The 18,070-nt window shown below is 31.8% G+C and overlaps 8 protein-coding genes across 8 annotated transcripts, besides 7 other annotated features; 4 read left to right on the top strand and 4 right to left on the bottom strand.

Moving 5' to 3' along the window:
• Positions 1 to 137: 137 nt before the first annotated feature.
• TA20700 (uncharacterized protein) lies at positions 138 to 8,035 on the bottom strand (the record flags this gene model as incomplete). Its single annotated transcript, XM_949206.1, has 2 exons — positions 138 to 427; positions 640 to 8,035. The coding sequence occupies 2 exons, from the start codon at positions 8,033 to 8,035 to the stop codon at positions 138 to 140; spliced, it is 7,686 nt and encodes a 2,561-aa protein (XP_954299.1).
• Positions 8,036 to 8,489: 454 nt separating this feature from the next.
• Positions 8,490 to 9,689, bottom strand: TA20695 (uncharacterized protein; the record flags this gene model as incomplete). Its single annotated transcript, XM_949205.1, has 1 exon — positions 8,490 to 9,689. The coding sequence occupies one exon, from the start codon at positions 9,687 to 9,689 to the stop codon at positions 8,490 to 8,492; it is 1,200 nt and encodes a 399-aa protein (XP_954298.1).
• Positions 9,690 to 10,315: 626 nt separating this feature from the next.
• TA20690 (uncharacterized protein) lies at positions 10,316 to 12,623 on the top strand (the record flags this gene model as incomplete). Its single annotated transcript, XM_949204.1, has 9 exons — positions 10,316 to 10,613; positions 10,643 to 11,422; positions 11,455 to 11,546; positions 11,576 to 11,643; positions 11,697 to 11,831; positions 11,868 to 11,958; positions 11,992 to 12,182; positions 12,215 to 12,466; positions 12,500 to 12,623. The coding sequence occupies 9 exons, from the start codon at positions 10,316 to 10,318 to the stop codon at positions 12,621 to 12,623; spliced, it is 2,031 nt and encodes a 676-aa protein (XP_954297.1).
• Positions 10,349 to 10,408: a sequence feature (1 probable transmembrane helix predicted for TA20690 by TMHMM2.0 at aa 12-31).
• A 132-nt stretch (positions 12,624 to 12,755) lies between the features above and the next one.
• On the top strand, positions 12,756 to 13,104 carry TA20685 (uncharacterized protein; the record flags this gene model as incomplete). Its single annotated transcript, XM_949203.1, has 3 exons — positions 12,756 to 12,908; positions 12,943 to 13,038; positions 13,072 to 13,104. 3 exons carry the CDS (start codon positions 12,756 to 12,758, stop codon positions 13,102 to 13,104), a joined length of 282 nt encoding a protein of 93 aa, XP_954296.1.
• Positions 12,906 to 12,908: a sequence feature (1 probable transmembrane helix predicted for TA20685 by TMHMM2.0 at aa 51-73).
• Positions 12,943 to 13,008: a sequence feature (1 probable transmembrane helix predicted for TA20685 by TMHMM2.0 at aa 51-73).
• A 343-nt stretch (positions 13,105 to 13,447) lies between the features above and the next one.
• Positions 13,448 to 15,080, top strand: TA20680 (integral membrane protein, rhomboid family; the record flags this gene model as incomplete). Its single annotated transcript, XM_949202.1, has 3 exons — positions 13,448 to 14,369; positions 14,411 to 14,575; positions 14,632 to 15,080. 3 exons carry the CDS (start codon positions 13,448 to 13,450, stop codon positions 15,078 to 15,080), a joined length of 1,536 nt encoding a protein of 511 aa, XP_954295.1.
• Positions 14,724 to 14,792: a sequence feature (3 probable transmembrane helices predicted for TA20680 by TMHMM2.0 at aa 394-416, 423-445 and 460-478).
• Positions 14,811 to 14,879: a sequence feature (3 probable transmembrane helices predicted for TA20680 by TMHMM2.0 at aa 394-416, 423-445 and 460-478).
• Positions 14,922 to 14,978: a sequence feature (3 probable transmembrane helices predicted for TA20680 by TMHMM2.0 at aa 394-416, 423-445 and 460-478).
• Positions 15,081 to 15,277: 197 nt separating the features above from the next.
• Positions 15,278 to 15,334: a sequence feature (Signal peptide predicted for TA20675 by SignalP 2.0 HMM (Signal peptide probability 0.874, signal anchor probability 0.001) with cleavage site probability 0.846 between residues 19 and 20).
• TA20675 (thioredoxin-like protein, putative) lies at positions 15,278 to 16,140 on the top strand (the record flags this gene model as incomplete). Its single annotated transcript, XM_949201.1, has 3 exons — positions 15,278 to 15,520; positions 15,559 to 15,750; positions 15,931 to 16,140. The coding sequence occupies 3 exons, from the start codon at positions 15,278 to 15,280 to the stop codon at positions 16,138 to 16,140; spliced, it is 645 nt and encodes a 214-aa protein (XP_954294.1).
• An 84-nt stretch (positions 16,141 to 16,224) lies between these two features.
• On the bottom strand, positions 16,225 to 16,918 carry TA20670 (uncharacterized protein; the record flags this gene model as incomplete). Its single annotated transcript, XM_949200.1, has 4 exons — positions 16,225 to 16,359; positions 16,389 to 16,544; positions 16,575 to 16,645; positions 16,756 to 16,918. The coding sequence occupies 4 exons, from the start codon at positions 16,916 to 16,918 to the stop codon at positions 16,225 to 16,227; spliced, it is 525 nt and encodes a 174-aa protein (XP_954293.1).
• Positions 16,919 to 17,086: 168 nt separating this feature from the next.
• On the bottom strand, positions 17,087 to 18,056 carry TA20665 (uncharacterized protein; the record flags this gene model as incomplete). Its single annotated transcript, XM_949199.1, has 5 exons — positions 17,087 to 17,371; positions 17,401 to 17,502; positions 17,534 to 17,636; positions 17,667 to 17,946; positions 17,981 to 18,056. The coding sequence occupies 5 exons, from the start codon at positions 18,054 to 18,056 to the stop codon at positions 17,087 to 17,089; spliced, it is 846 nt and encodes a 281-aa protein (XP_954292.1).
• Between the last annotated feature and the right edge of the window lie 14 nt (positions 18,057 to 18,070).

Here is an 18,070-nt window from a genome sequence, read left to right as displayed (position 1 = left end):
TTAAAGTGTCAATAGTATCAAACTCATTTATTTATTTGGACATCAACACCACCAACTAATCCTCCCATCACTTTATCACATTTTCATCATTATAAATATTATTATTATTGATTATTGTATATTATAGATTATGATGATTATTGAAAGCGTTTAAAAATTTTAAATATTTGATGTAGATTGATTGGTTTGATGGGTGTGACTTGTGATTCGTCTTCAATCAGTTCATTTTCAATTGACTTGTTTAATAATTCTCGTGTATTTTTATTTTCCCAATTATGTGACTTGACTGGTTTTCCTCCGAAGAATTTATATTGTTCGTTTGACCTCCATATTAAGTTCTTTAATTGATCTCTTACTTCCTCTGGGCACATTTGCTCTACCATCATCAAAAACGGCTTAAAATCATTGACTACATCTAGTTCCAAATCTACAATTTACAATTAAAATATTTAACTAAATTTATTTTAATTTTAAATAATTAACTATTGAGTGTTACAGGTAAATAAGTAAATTCTCATAAGGTATGACTAAGGAAACACCCTGTAAGGGTATGACTATATAATTAGGACCCCCGTAGGAGGATAACTATGTCCCTGGGGGGATAACTAATTCCCATAGGCCCTAAATAACTAATAATACCTTTAGTTGTATTTGATGTTAAATCATCAATGAACATCCATTGATATACTAGAAATTCATTAAGTCTGAGACTACAAGCAATATCAACAATTTTAACAGCTTCAATTAAAAGTGCATTTTTATTATCTGCTGGACATTCCGAATTTTCAATTTTCGATTCTCTATCCGTTACTCTTGAACTTAATTTACTACTTCTACCACTCATCCTACTACCATCTGTCATCCTACTACTCTCAGTTAATTTACCATCCGTCATCCTACTACTCTCAGTTAATTTACCATCTGTAACCGTTTCAACAACTCTATTATCATCTGTGAATGTACTGTTTGGTTTAATGCATTTATTTAATTTATTATCAATCAGGTCATCATCTTCGACTTCACTGTTAATGTCACTAATTCCTACATCACTGGGGAAACTATACAACTGTTCAGTGGTGTTTCTGAATATCTTAATGAGCTCAGATAACAAGACTGGCCACAGTACTGTGAGATTATCCTGTGAAGTTTTAGCGAGTAAAACTCTCATGACAAATAGACATTTGGCTCTCAGAGTATCATTCTTGAATGTACGTGTGGTCTCTGCCAACCTCTCAATGATGTTGGAAATGTGGGAGGAGAAGGTATCATGCTCAGAGGCGTAGAGTACGAATGCTAACCTTTTAAGATACTTTAGTCTACTTGTTAGGCTTGAGGATTTGTTGGAAAACACGTTCATATGAGGGGGGTTAGTATATAAATCTAGCCTAGTCATCATATCAGTTGAGCCTTTACAATCTTCCTCCACTACTTGCCTGAAAATTTCCACTAGTACGTTGAGACAGTTTCGGTCAATTCTAAAGAACTCTGCTGAGTTAATATACTCCAAAACACTCTTTTTTATTGTACTTAATGGCACTTCATATAAACTGTATGGTAAATACCGAAGTAGTACCAGTGTGAAATACCTTTGTTGTAGTGTCTGACGATCCAGCATTAGAGGTAGAATGTGTGATGTCAGGCTCTTGTGTAATGACTGGAATATAATGTTAGTTATTGGTGTTCTACGGTTCAGTTGTAAAATCTCATAACTGAAGAAAATTAAAAGTGCCAACGCATTTTCACATACCACTTCAGCGTTATATGATTTCGGTGTTGTATTTGGGTCATTTTCCGACACACTTGGTGCTCTACTAGTTAATAAACTACTTGTTTTATTACGAATTATACTCTTTAAATCCATTATATACATGTCTTCTGGTGTATTGGTACCAGTATTTGTAGAAGAAATTTGTGCAGTAGAATTTTCCTCAGTAACGGTGTTAGATACAACTGTATCCTTAGTATGAGTATTGGTACCAATATTACTAGTATTAACACCAGTATCCTTAGTACCCTCACTAACAATATTATTAGTATTAACAACAACATCAATAGTACTCTTAGTACCCTCAATAGTACCAGTACCATTAATATTAATGTCAGAATGTATTAAAACTGATTCTGTGGAATTTTCAAAATTTAAACTACTAGTATGACATTGTGACATCTCACTTATCTGCGACATTTCACTTATTTGTGAGATCCCTTGTGAATGTATTATCGGATGTGAATGGGTTTGGTGATGAAATGTGATTGGTGATGTAATGAAATTATTATTGAGAAATGAATGCAGTATTCGATTAGAAAAGTAATAATTGGAATTGATAAGTTGTACTTGGAGTGGTACTGGCAATAAAGTATCATAATTGGTCTGTGGCAACCAGTGACATATTTTCTGGGAATATAACCCGCACGCTTGATAAATTACAACCATAATGAGGTCATTGAACAGTCGTTTACAGGTATTTGTAAGTACTTTGGAGTAGTTGTAGACTGTAATCTTCTCATACTTTAACAGAGTTTGAAACACCCATAAGAATACCGATGGCTGTTTTGGGTAATGTAGTACCAGCCCTACCCAGCGTTGTAACTCTGCAAAAGTGGAATCCACATCAGCTTGTGGGATCATTTTCGAAGTAGTTATAGCGTAGACGAACTCTGACAATGAACTTTCTCGTACATTTGTATTTAAAATCAAGTAACCGTTGGCATTTTTGAACTCTGAGGACTTACAAAATGACTCGAGCATGTCCAGGGTATATGATAACAATAACCTTGAGTTAACTTGTGGTATATTACTCAAGATTAACAGTATGAAATTTTTGGTCTCGTTTTTGGTATAAATGTCCATTACATTCATGGATGTGTACATTTCTGTGGTGTTGAACTCTGGAATTATTGAGTTTGACTGATCCCAAAGTTGTATACATGCCTTTATAAAGTGATATGGTAACTTTATATATAATAATTTGAACAATCTTATCACTTGATTGGTTACATTTTCCAACGACACCTTCTGCACCAAGTTCATTTCATCATTTATATGTAATGATTTATCCATTTCATGTTCTTTCATATCCCTTAATTCATCCATTTTAACAATAAAATTCGTGTTATAAGAATTAGTTTTATCATCCAACACACTAACCTTTTCCACATCTACCATAATTCCATTATTATTGATATTAGTAGTACTGGTACTATTTACACTATTAGTATTAGTATGGGTAGTATTATTAACATTGGCGTGAGCATAAATTAGTGTTTGTATACAAGACTGGACTAGATGAGTCACATCAAGATGTGGGAATCCAGCCGAGTCTGTGGGATTTTTATTCTTTTTCTTAATACTAAAGTATGGACGTCCAGACTCATCAGTAAGTCCCAGATTTTTTCCTGTAGTTTTAGATTCTCTGGCACTGAAAACCGAAGTACCAGCAAATCCTGTGGTACCTAAATTACCACTAGTACTACCAAACCCTGAAGTACTTGTGAAGGCTGAACTTCCACTATATCCCGAGGTACCAGTTTTATAATTCTCAGTCACATGGTTGAACATGAAATAAAGTGCACGAATGTAATAAAACATACCAGTGGTTCCTATTAGATTCTTATAACTGGTCAACTGGGTACAAAGTTCAAGTATAAAGTGAGAGGCATATTTTACAGTTTCAGGACCTGACAAATATTTAAGATTATAAATTGCAAAATCAATATATGACTGTAACAAGTGAATACATCTAGATCTAGCTGCGTTTCCAATACAAATGTGTAACACCTTTTCAAAATATTCAATCTCAGACAGCTTCGTAAGTCGTTTCAGCTGTTTTTTCCTGACATTTGCCACGTTAATTATGTAAATTGGTGATAGATATGTGGTTGTGTTTTCAAAATCCTTTGTTATGTTTGGTAACATTTGTATTCCCTGCATTAAATTTCTACTATAATATTCATTTTCAAATAATTGATCACTTGATACATATCTGTCCATATACACATCCACATTCATATCCATATTAATAATAGTTTCCAAATTCATACTACTATTCATATCCATATTACTATTCATTGTATTAATGGTTTCATTAGTCAAATGACTGGTATATATGCTATGCAGGTTGTGGTCTGGATGAATGCTAATTTCAAAACTAGATTGTGATTTAGGTGTCTGTAAATCGATATTTTGATTAGTAGGTGTTTTAAGAAATGGCAGTTTAGACAATGAATTTGATAATCCAATCAGTAGACTAACTGGCTTACTAATGGTAGTAGTTTCTTGGTGGCATCGATCCATAACTAGCTTTAACAAGTATATCATTTGTGTTTGTATTATATGTTGATCCTTGAGATGGAAATGGTACAAAATCAGTAGCAAATATTTGGATATTAGACATGAAACTTCAATTGACAAATTTGAGGGCTGCAAGCATGATACAAACAACTTCATAAAATCTATTGCTGTACATCTTAATAACATTGTAGAATCATCCATTGAAACAGAATTTATAGAATTCCCATTAATATCACGAGACTTGGTATTAAGATTTAATACACTAGAATTACCATGTGTGTTTGAGGTCGAACTGATGGTATTGGTGATATAATTTTGATGGGTAATAATTTGTTGATATAATAAAAGATCATCTGAAGTTGAAGTTAGAATTAATGAGCTGAGATCGACATTGAGGCAAATGTACTTTAGTGTAATTACAATGACCAAATCCAAATAATTATAAATTGATTCATCGGAATAACATGTATACGATGGATCAAATAATCTTGGAAATATTGTATCCTTATCCACCAAATTACTAGGAGTGGATGTACTATTAGATACTCCATCTCCCTGTACTCCTTTATTAGATACATATGTATTTTGTATTGTATTAACAATTGAACTTGATGGAGTATAATAATCTTCATTTGCATTTACAGATTGTGAATTATCTTGTGTATTAGTGGATTTATTTACGCCTTTCAAATCTTGAGAATTAAGACTAATCAAATCTGAAATCAAGTTGTTATCTTCAACTTTAACTGAACTAGAATCTTTTAATATTGAGTCTTGACGTGAACTTGATTCTTCCATTTCACTATTTATTGTAAATTGTTTATTTTTTAGGGTATCCTTCAATATATGCTTTATAAAACTACTTTCATTAACACTATCTTCCATATTATCCATATTCTTATCTGCTGACTTATCTATCGAATAATTTTTTGCAGAATTTGATTCAGACTTAGTTTGAGATGGTGGAACACTTTCTAAAGTTTCAGACAATCTTGTAAATAAATCTTCACCTTGAACACATTTTAACAAATCTATTGGTACTTGTCTTCTCTGCATTAAATCTAAAATCGCTTGACCTTCTCTACCTATTATTGAAGACAAATGACGGAATCTTCTTACCACTTCTGTCATATTCTTAGACTCTGTTTCAGATTTCTGATTAGTTTTACCTTTAATTTTATTAGTTAATTTCTCGTTTTCATCATTCCAACTTAATTTATTTTTCAAATTACTAGGATTCTTGGGATTAAATTTGGTGAGGAATAGTAAAATTGGGTCTAGAAGATTTGGTAGCATGTATATAGACTCTGATAAGAAAGCTCTAGCGTAGTAGTGAAGTTTAGGGTCAGACTCCTCAACTGCGTCTAAAATGAAACCGATCGCTTCAGAAAAGAACAACTGTTCAGGTGCGTGTATGTGTAAATACTTGATCAACACTCCGAATCGTAAAATTGCGTCAATTTTCACGTCGACATCTCTGCTTGTAAGATCCTTAACCATTAGTTCTTCAGCCTCTTCCGAGATCTCTGGTACTGAGTATATTAGGTGTAACAATAAAAGCACAATTTCAGAGTGAAATGACGAGAACCTATCCACCAAACTGTTCCAAAGTTGCATTATTATGTTTCTCAAATGAAATATTGAGACTGAAAAGAACTTCTTTAAATGTGCTTTTCTAGGCAAATTAATGATCTGTATAAACGTCCTAATACCTCTACAAAATATCATCGGATCTGATGATAGTGAACATTTCAATAAACACATTATCCAACCATCTAACTTAATTCCTTCAATATCACCATTAACATACATATCACTGGTTATACCATTAAAATTAGTTTGTGTATATATTTTTTTCGGTAAATTATTAGTAATATATTTATTGACTGGTGTATTGTTATTTTCATATAGTGTCAAGTCACTAAGGTTGTTAGTTATGGTATTATCATTAACTTCATAATACTCGGAAAAGGTCTCAATTATGGGCAAAGTTTTCATGTTATAATCAATTGATACAAATCTAACCGCTAAATTATTCAATAAATCCAATACTGACACTTCAGAGCTCGTTAATTTATTATTATTATTATCAAAATGCGTGAGTGAGTTAATATAAAAATGGTTCAGATATTTGAAAATCCGGTCATTACATGACTTTTGTACTTCAATTAGATGATTAATTTCCTTATTTTCATGAAGGTAATTCAAGTCATTTTCAAATGAGAAATGGCTATACTCGCCGTTTATGAATGTTTCTACACGTGCCAAAATTGCAGAGATGTACCTTAGAATATGTGAAATTGTTTTAACTTGTGTTTTTATATCCAGTTTAAGTAGTTTGTACAATGCGTTTTCCAGTAGCATAAAAAGTCCGCACAAAACTGTTTCAATCATTGTCAAAGTCTTGATCTCATCCAAATATATATTACTCAAGTCCAATATATCATTCCACTCCTGAACCGAGTTATAGCACTCGTTTAAAAATAACTTATTAAACTGCTCAATTATGGAATTGAAGACCACGTAGGGTGACGTCAAAGTCGTATTGAAAATAATCTTACTTTCCTGGATTATTGAGGTGTGCCAGTCTGGGTCATCGATCTTGTCGCAAATGTACTTTAGAATTGGGATACAGAGGACTGGCATGAGTTGGTTTGCGATAACTGATACTTCAATATCTGAGATGAGGGTTACAACAATTTTCAGAGGCATTATGACCTCCTCAAGTGTGTTAACTCTCATCTTCAACAAGTCTTTTACTGCTGTAATTATCACACTCTTTGAATGGTTGTTGAAATAACTCAAATCTATAGTTTCTACAGACTCGTTAAGGTCATTTGTGTTGAAAAGCCATTGATAAATACGTCGCGTAAGTGACCAATCTCTCTTCCTCAGCAGCCTTAAAAAGTTCCTGCACAATGCAGCCTTGCTATGGTACTTGAAAATGTCAGAATTTAGCAGTAGGTATTTCGACATAAAGTTCATTAATTCTCTTAATGTTATCATCGAATCATCTTGTGAAGCCGCTATTAGGCTATTTAGTACCAACTCGTTCCTATCTGGGAGTAATGAATCTAGTCTGTCTTCGCTCAGCTGCGAAACTCCAGGTGAAAGCTTATTTGAAATAACGTACAAAGTTGGTAATCTTATCTTTGCTGCTCTTTTAAATATTAGCCACAACGACCTCATGAAATAACGTTCTGGTACACATCTGCTGATTTTCTCGACCATCTCATACACCATCCCATAAGTCTCAGATTTATCATCCTCTAGACCGGGCAAAATACAAATCAGCAATCCAATCAGGCACGGTAGTAATTTGGGTCCTAAAGGTAGAAAATACTTGTCGATAATCTCCAAGAACTGCGGCCGGACTGAGTGGGAGCTGTAGGAAAAAAACGGAAACAGCCCGGTGCTAAAGAGCGCCAAATCATTCGACAAGCTCTCTGTCGTAGTTTTAGCCAAAATTGAGCCGTAAACTTCCAACGCCCTGATATGTACTCCTGTTGGTAACTGGTGATTCAAACATTGAGCCAATCGTTTGCAAATGATTTCCTTATATGGAATGTGCGGTATTGTTGAGTTGGTCAGTATACGATTTAGCTTAATTAGGCAATTTGTTAAGTCTGCCCATTCTCTAGTCTTTTCAAATTGTGACAATATATTACAGGTATCTGTATCGAGTTTTTTCAACTCTGCCCTGTTCACAGACAAGTGCGAGGATCCTGGAGTGTTATCACTCATAGTTCCAGCACTATTAAAAGATCATGTTATAATTTCAAAACGCATTAATGACATGCTTTGGGCTAATTTTTCTACGGGTTGAAAATTCTCAAAAATTCAGATCGGAAATTGACCAAATAATCAGGGTCCATTCCCATAAATTCGACACATTCGTGAAGTTATTGAAATTAGTGGATGGGTTATCATCAAATATGGGAAATATAAATTTTTTTAAGAGACGAGGAGTGGACTTGCCAGAATGATTCCACGTCCATTTAAAATTGGAAATCAGTGAATTTTTATACAAAAATCTACAAAACAAACGCTTTCGAAATTAAAACTAAAATATACAATACACATTTAAAATATAAATCTACACATTTAGGTGCCAATGAAATTTTTATCAGGTTACACTTCAATCAAATCAGATTAATTTGGTTTGCTAGTGCAACAATTTACACTATAAACTTCCAAATTATTTTATTTGTTGCTTTTGTCTTCTGTTTCTCCTAAACGCTTTTATTGTCTCTGGAATTAGTTGTGATGAAATGTTTTCTACCAACTTCGCCTCAATTTCTGGGCTTATCATTACTCTAGACTCAAATTTCGCTCTTCTAATCTCATCATCTATTTTTTCTTCATTTAAACTTGACTTTGATCCATCTTCACCTAATGAAAGTGATTCCATATTCGGATACTCATCTTGTTCCAAAATTTCTGATCCTTGTTCTATTTCAATCCTATTTTCACCATTGTAAAGTGTAATTGAGTTTCTATGACTTTCAATTCCCAGACTCCTGTTTGAATTTTCACTAATCTCATCAATCCTCTCCTCATTTTCACTACTATTGTAATTTACCACTTTTGAAGAGAAATATTCCATTTCCGAATAATCGTCTTCAATTTCATTTTTCTTGTCATCTACAATATTGGAATCATCTACCATATTGGAATCATCTACCACATTGGACTGGTTTGGTGACTTATCTTCCACGTTAGACCCATCTTTGACATCTTTATCATTAGAATCTTCCCCTAGAATTTGAGAATTTTGATCAATAAAAAGAGTCGAACTCAGAGAACTTTGAATACCAATAGAAGATCCATCAGTGAATGAAGATTCGGAACCGAATTTGTATTCAAGACCGTCAACCTCCTGGATACGCTCCTCTCTAGACACATTAAGAACTGGAATTCTCCTCTCCTTGACAATTGGAAGCGGAATTTCAATGATCTTTTCCTTCTGAACAACCTTTGTAACGTCAACAAACTTTTCAACGTATTGAATTTCAGGCACTTCAATGGTCTTTTCCTCCTCAACTATCTTAGGAACCTTCTTTATCTTCTCAACTGTAACTGGCCTCTTAACTTCCTTTATCTTGTACTTTATTATAGGCTTTACAACCTCAACGTACTTGTCAACCACTTGAACCTGCGGAACCTCTACAATCTTCTCCTGAATTTCCTCTACCATCACCTCCACTATCTTCTCCCGCGTTATCGGCTTCAGTATTATCGCCCTTTGCATGTCCCTTATCACAGTTCCTGAGATGCAGTTCAACTCGTTCAAGTTCGCAAGGTCGTGAAAGGGGATTCCGCCCAAATTGTACTCACCAATATAAACATTTCGGTTCACTTTCTCATCATTACAGCAAGTATAATTACAAAACACCATCTTGTAAATTTAAATACTACCTAAAGTCCTCAATTACCGAAAAATATTTATATTACATAATATTGTTGAAATAAATTTAAAATGGAATTAGTTAGTTGTCAAAATGTTAAGAGAAAGTGGTGAATGAATAAAGTGTTAAAATGCACATTGAGAGTGAATAGATGAGGTATCTGAAATTGTAGGCTCATGTGATGAGCCAGGAGTCAGATGGAACAATAATAAAGAATTACTATTGCATTTTCAAATTTTATGAGAGAAATACAATTAAAAATTAAAATCTATTTAGTTCTAAAATATATATTCTTAAATATTAAAATGAATGTTTGAATAAATAAAAAAATAATATCAAGACTAATTTAAATTTTACATAAGATTTAAAGAAAAAATATTAATTATTTATTATTAAAAGTTTTACTATAGTAAAGAAAAATTTTATTTACACATTTAGTAGTGTAATTTCACGACATCACCAGATTTACACATATATGAATAAATATAACTATGTAGCAAGTTTATCGCACTCTTTCTATGAATTTAAAAATGTAATATATTAATAAAAACAATTTAACTTTGATTTTGGTAATTTTAATAATGTGTTACCATACATTTGATAAATTTATATTATAATGTTTTCTTACCTCTTTTCAAACCCTTTAAAATTCATTACCTACCTTTTCTTTATTTTCTTTATAAATTTAAATGTTAGAATCTTTACACATTTGAGACTATTACCCTTTGTTTCTAGTTTAAGTTTTAGGGCTCATAGGATTCCACATCTAATCGGTCAAGAATCCTTAAAATCACACATTCTTCTAGAGCCTTTAACTTCGCAAAACTTTCTGGAACCAAACATAATTTATAACGCATTTGATTCAAATAATGATAAATTATCAAATGGAATATATAAATGGAATCTGAGATCAAGTAAGTTTTATACACAAATTATTTATTAGACACACTGGCCTTTATAAGGAGTAAATGCGAAAATGAGTCTAATCCAGCGTACAGGTATAGAATTTATAGTGACATTTTAATGCCCGGAGAAGATGACCATAAAATGCTTAAGGATTTGTATTTGAATAGAGAAACGATATTTGATGACTCTCTGGGCAAGAAATGTAATTTGTATAGATACTTTAATATAACCAAAGATAACATTAAGGAGCATTTGGATTCAACAATGGAGGAGTTCTTTGAAAACAGAAGGAAGAAAAGTGAGAAGTCTGTGTACGTAATTGATGGAAACGCATTTAATGGCGAATATGACTGTGATTTACCCTTACCCAGATCAATGACAAGTTATAAAATACCTGAACTTGGCACTGATCCCATAGTACCAATGGGTAGTCAAGAAACTAATATTGAACCTAAATTTGATAATGAAGTTTTAAATTCCATATATCAAATGATTAAACCCAAAAATAATATTAATGAAATAAATAATAATGATGAAGATGGAAAAAATTCAAAAATAGTGAATGAGGAGGAAGATTTGGCTGAGTTATATGATGAAGTTGGTGATAACGATTATGAAATTTTCGATGATCATAAACTTTATACTAGGGAGTTTTTTCAGGATTTAAAAATTAGATCGGATGAGGAAACTAAAAGAGATAGAGAACTTTTACATAGAGTAATGATCCAGCCGACGGTGTTTCCGAGTTATATTGACCCAGAAAATCCAGTACATAGAACAGGAAGGAGAAGAGAAATACAAAGAAAAAGAGATTCAGGTAATAATTTAACTAACTAATTTACTCAATAGGAAGACTACAAAGATTACGCTGGAAGATGGATGTTGATCACAAAGATGATATTGTCAGAGGTGAATGGGATAAAGGAGACGATATAACAAAGGTAATGTTATTTCAAATGAAGAGATTTAGGAATTTAATGACTCTATTGAATGGGAACAATTAATGCCTAAGCATCAAGATAACAATTATTTCAAAAGGTACCAGAAATAAAATTAATTATTATTTTAAATTATATATTAATATTGGATAGAAATTATTATGAGGGTGGATTTGGAGATGAGGATAGGACTGTGGATAGTTTTTTTGATGTCCAGTTCATAGGCTCAACTGACGCATATCCATTTGCAGTTTCTGCAGGAATGCAATTTACATGGCCAATTTACTGGTAACCCAATCTAACATTGTATACAATAAATATTAGGGTCCCATGGCTTTGTAAGAAGAACCCTAAGATGAGAGGACAACCAATTAGATCACAAGTTTTCAATTTGGGTGGAGTAGAACCTTTACAAGTAATTACAATTCAAAATTATAAAAATTTGTAGTTATGGTTTTATCCTGAAGGAAGTGCAAATTCACTTGATGGATACTGCTCACTGAAATTAGTATCACCACCGGGATGGAATCTACCATATCGGATCTACATGTACATTTTTAGCGAATATAATCGAGTGGTTTTGGGACCAATGTATAGAGAATCTTCTGAATACGTTACACATTCAATTAATACATGCAAGTATCACCAATAATTTATATAAACTATTATAGATTAATATCAAAGAATAAAGAAATCGTGAAGAATGCTGAAAATTATAAAGATTATGTAATTCTAGGACCGTCTGGAAATGTTTATGTGGGAGTTGGAGTTGTTGACGAACCAGTTAGAAAACGGGAAAAGGGAGGAAAGAAATTTGAATTTAAATATGACTGGGATGAAGGAGACTATGACTTCAACCAATGGCTAAAGAAACAAACGTCAGATCCTGATGATCCATTCACAATGAAAACTATAGAAAAGGAGTAATTTAAACATAATTTAAAATAATTTTGTAGTCGGACACATTCAATTTGGTACGAATCGCACAAATACAGACATGTACCGGATCGCCATATATCAAGATACTGGAAAACTAGATACAAAGAAGATGTTTTATGGAATCCACCAGATTTCAGCTAAAATCTAATATATAACCCAATCTTTTAAATACTAATGTGTAACCCAATTTATTATAACACTATTATAAAGAATTAAATGAAAATATAAATGTAATTTATCAAAAAACATTTTGTAAAAATTTGAAAATTTTCAATGAAAATGATTTTAAAATCAGCTTACAGAAATTTACCAAGCTTGTTCAGAAATAGTAATTTTGTACTATTACAACAAGCAAAATACCACGCAAAGAGTAAATATGAAGGGAAAGGATTTAGAAAATTACTCGGACCATTTTGGCCAATGACAGTACCTTAAAATACTAAAATTAAACGTTTTTTAGACACCTGCATTCCTACAGTCATATGCAATTATCACAGGCTTCTTTTTACTATTGTACTATCCCCTGGATTCGTGTTTTTTTAATGTAAGGAAACTGGTAAGTAGTTTTAATTTTATATTAAATGTTTAGAAGGCTGAAATGGACGCGAAGGTTAGGGGTTGATCATACTGAATATATTTTTTTAAAAAAAATTACAATTTCAACTAGTTCAATTTTAGATTAAAATAAATTATAAAAATAAAATTTTAAATATAATTTTTAATTTGTATATTTTATATTCTTACTGTTGTGTGATTTAAACATTCCTATTTTTCATTCCAAATCAACTCTACAGTTTTAGTATATAGAATTTACATTAATAAATTATATTTAAAGTTAAATTTTCATTTATTTCTCATACCATGGGGATGTGTTTTCTTATTTCCGTTCAGTAATTTTAATTTGTTAAAATGAACTAGAATAATTATTTGTAATATTTTAAAAAATTTGTAAAGTCTAGTTCAATATGTCGTATGTTAGAATAACAAACTTCAGCTCATTTAGAAATTTAAAACAGAATCTTACTCATTATGGTGACATATTCCATAAACTTTACCCTCAAATCAACCCTAAATACACAAATTATTATACAAAACCACCTTTAAATACACTAAACTATTTTAAAACGAGAATTGTGTCGAATGGATTTCAACAGAATAAAGAGAACCCGAATTATAAAAAACATAAAAGGAATTTTAGATATTTAGCGTTCATTAGCACAGCAAGCTGTGCTTTATATAAGAATAAAGATGATAATAAACCATCAGATAATTTAGATACTAATGAAGAAGATTCTAATAAAGAAACTAATGAAAGAGAACCATTATTATTATCTGTAGAACAAAAGGATTCAGATTCTACAAATTTCGACCCTTTTGAAGATGAAGATGTGGTATACTTTTCGAAAGATTATACCTACGAGTCACCGTCAAAAGATAATAAATATTATGTACACATTGAGAAGTTTAGATATCCAAATCCCAAAGGAACTAAAATCCCAAAGTCTTTTGAACCAGATATTGAGTCGTTCTTTGTGAACCCATTTCCCGGCTATTTCAAAAGAGTAAAGGATCAAATCGACACTATATTCGACAGTTTTTTTGATAATTCAAGTGCAAACTTTCCGAATTTATCATCATTTAATCCGAATAGGAATGTTAATAGTAATGGAAATGGAGTACATATGGACCCATTTTGGGTAGTGTTGAGTAACACATCACCAACTACTTTTAGTAAAGCATTTATGATAGTTTGTGGAGTAGTTTTTGGGCTTTGGAAATTATCAGAAAATACAGTCAATACTAAATTTTCAGATTTCATGAACAAACACTTTTTAACATCATATGAAGCATTTAAGTCTAAAAGATATCATACATTATTAACTTCAGGTATCAATTATATATAGTGAATTTTGTATAATATTGATTAGCTATAAGTCATTCATCTCTGATGCATTTTGGATTCAATTGTATGTTATTTCATCAACTGATGAAGACTTTCAATAATCATATGGCACTTTATAGTACACAGCATGTAAACAACAGTTTACAAACATTTGTAAGAAGTATATTCTCATCAAATTCTTCAATCAATGGTAATTTCTAACTACTTTATCTACAATATTTTTGACTGGATATAATTAATTATTAGTTGGAAATGTAGTGAAGAAGCAAGGTAGAATAACAACAAATGACATTTTCAATGTAATGTTTTTATCATCGTTGACATCAAGTTTGGGTCATGTGTATTTATATAAAACTCCAGTTCTAGGAGCATCGGGAGCTATTTCAGGACTCGTGTACCTCTTGGCATCCACGTTTCCAAACAGCTTTTTCAGGACTGTATTTCCACTTCCAGGCCTCAATTTAAGCATTTTACAAATCGGCCAATTATTTGTGGCTACCAATATATACTTCCTAATGAATGGAAGAAGCCCAAACATCGCATGGGCCGCACATCTCATCGGAATGGGTACGGGAGCACTTTACTGTTTATTCCAGCAATATGTAAATAAAAGGCCTGGCTTCTATAACCCAATCTCACTTTCATTTAAAACAGCTAAAAGCCAGTGGCTGAGAACATTCCAAGGTATCAACTAATTTAAACTTATTATATAGGATTTGGGAAAATTTAAATCTATCAACTAATTTAATATACATTATATTGTATAAATTTATAAATTAATTGTATATTTTTATAGATTAATTCTGTAGATTTACACATCTGTGGTGCTTTAGTTATATGTATTGATGTGATTTTAAGTTAATATAATATTTAGAGGTAAAAATACCGTAAAATGATTTATATAAACTCTTTTTTTTGTTTAATAACATTAATAAATGTAGTTCATTGTAGAAAAAATGCTGAAAACTCAGAAGATTCCAAAATCGCCAAGGATTCCAAAATCAACCCTATCAATATAGAATACTTCGAATATGAATTCCCAATAAACCACCATGTAATTCCATTCTCATACACTTTTGAGAATCTAGAGGAAAAAAATTCAGTAAAATCAGAAGAATCACAAAATGACACGGAAGTAACTAAAAATCCACACACAAGATTATTTATTTTTAGGATTCCAGTACTGAGAACATAAATAACATGAATTTTGGCCATACAGAGAATCCATACACCTCCTACTCCTTCATTAGAAGCCACAACATTTCCAAATCATGCCCACTGGATGATAATTTGTTCAGTAATAGGATAAGCAAATTCTCAAGATTTGGATCAGGAAGAGAACAAGGTTACCCAGATTTAAACCAGGTATTAATAAATTAGTCAAAATTCTATAGCTAATTGAGGAAAACAAGACGTCAAATGGAGTTCTTTTAGTTGACTTTTTCGCGACATGGTAAGACCTCGAGTTATAATTTAAAATAGGTGTGGACCGTGTCAAAGAATGAATGAAAATTTGGTACTAACTATGTTCATATTTATTATTAGGAGGTGATCAGATCACACTATAAAAGTGATAAACTGAGAATACACTCTGTAGACGTGGACCAGGATAAAAGACATTTGGAACAGTTCCAAATCACAGCACTACCGTCTCTTTTGTTATTTGTTAGAGGAAGTTTATTCAAGAAATTAGTAGGGCTCGTTGATGTTAAAACATTAATTAAGGAAATCGACAGTTCATTAGACTCACTATAACCATAATTTATTATTTCACACATATTTGGTAATTCATAAATTTATTAGATTCATGACATTTGATGTATTGTGAATTACAAAATATTATTGAATACCTTTTAAAATCTTATTGGCTATATCTTTACTTTCCTTGCAAATACGTTTCTTTTCAATTTTCCCACAACTTAAAATAGTTTCCTGATCATCAGAATCAATATCAGTCCAGCATTCTCCACAAACCTAATCTTAGTTAACTAAAGTTAAATTACCTTTCTACATTCTCTTCTCTGAACAGTCTCGTAAAGACAGAGTAAATGGAATTTGTGGCCTAAATCACCAAATACATAAACACAATTACCACAATATAAATTAAAGGTTTTGGGGTATTTTGAACCATGAAGAGAATCATTTAGTGGAAATAAACACTAAACTCAATATTAAACCATAAATCATACCAGCATACAAGAATTATGTTTTTGGGTCTGGTTATTGGAAAAAATTGAATCATCTAATAATACAGAATTGTCTGTTGGTTCTGAATTATAAGAGTCATTTCCAGATATCAACTAAAGCAAATTTAAATTGTGGTCTAACATTTCTTTTAGGTTCATTTTGGATTTCTAAACTTGAATATACTTTGTGTTATGAATAACTTACCGTCATCTGATTGAAAATTTAATTGAGAATAAGCTTTATCTAGTGCCAAAAACAGAGATTGGATCATTTCATCTTTCTTAATGATTATCATTTTTTGTTCCTCTACAAGTTTTCTCAAATCATCTAATTCCATTTCTCCCATTATAACCAATATTTAATACATGAATATTAGAGTATATAAATAATTAGAGTATATAAATAATAATATTATATAAATAATTTATTTAATAAGATAATAATATTATATGTGGAATTTGAGGTGAATGAAATTTTCTATTTTCCTCAATTATTCCCCAATATTAAAGAAAAATTAAACAAGCTTAATTACATGGTCACGAGAACCAACTAAGACGTGAATTTCATCCACATAAAGACATATTTTGTCCTCATTGTTCATAGTTGTGTCCTCAAGGTCAGAACCCTGGAATGTAAAAGTATAATTAACGGAAGTTGCATCGTAGTAGTTGATAGCTTCCTGAGGAAGGTTATCACATTTTTCAAGAAAATAGTCAATGTTAGTCCAGTAATTGGATGAATGTGAGCCTTCAGAAGGGTCAGTGCTCTTGTATAACTCGCTCAGAGCCAGTGAAAGGTCCTAAAATGATTATAAATCCTGGTACAAACCCTCGTTGAGGCGAAGGAAACATGTGGTTTCCTTTGTTCATAATACTTTTCGAAGCCGAAAGACTCCACAACTTGGTCAACACGGTCAATTATTGGAAGTACCTATGAATTATAAATTTAAGATCGGGCTTACTGTGTCATCACGGCATGCTTTGTCGACGAACGATACTGCGAAATAGCGGTTTAAATTTTCATTTGCACAAATTGATACTCGGTTCTCAAGAATTAAATAAAAGCTAAAAAATAATAAAAAGATTTATGGTTACGGCTTTAAATTTTGAAGTGTGTTTTTAAGTTTTTCCAGAAATGAATCAATAAATTGTCTTCTTAGATATAACGGTTTACATAATGATAAATGGGCATAGCTGGGACTTAATCTTGTAGAGTTTGTTTGGGAGTCTAGGTCCATATCAATGTCAGAATGGGTATAATCTGAGTCTGCTTGTGTAGGCTGTTCTGAGAACAACACATTGTTTAATTTTTCCAGATTAAACAGGGTATTATATGCCTTTTTTGCGATGGATGAGATTTCTTTACTGATTTCAACTAAAGATTCACGAAATTACTAAATTCTCCTTACCTTTTATGTAGCACAGGGTGTGGTAGTTTCCATCTACATGAGGGACGTTTCTAACATTGGAATTATGATCAATCATGTATAAAAATTAAA

This window comes from Theileria annulata, chromosome 1 (assembly GCF_000003225.4).
Source record: "Theileria annulata chromosome 1, complete sequence, *** SEQUENCING IN PROGRESS ***".
Taxonomy (NCBI): domain Eukaryota; phylum Apicomplexa; class Aconoidasida; order Piroplasmida; family Theileriidae; genus Theileria; species Theileria annulata.
Note: the sequence above shows the minus strand (reverse complement) of the source record. Positions and strands in the feature narration are given on the sequence as shown.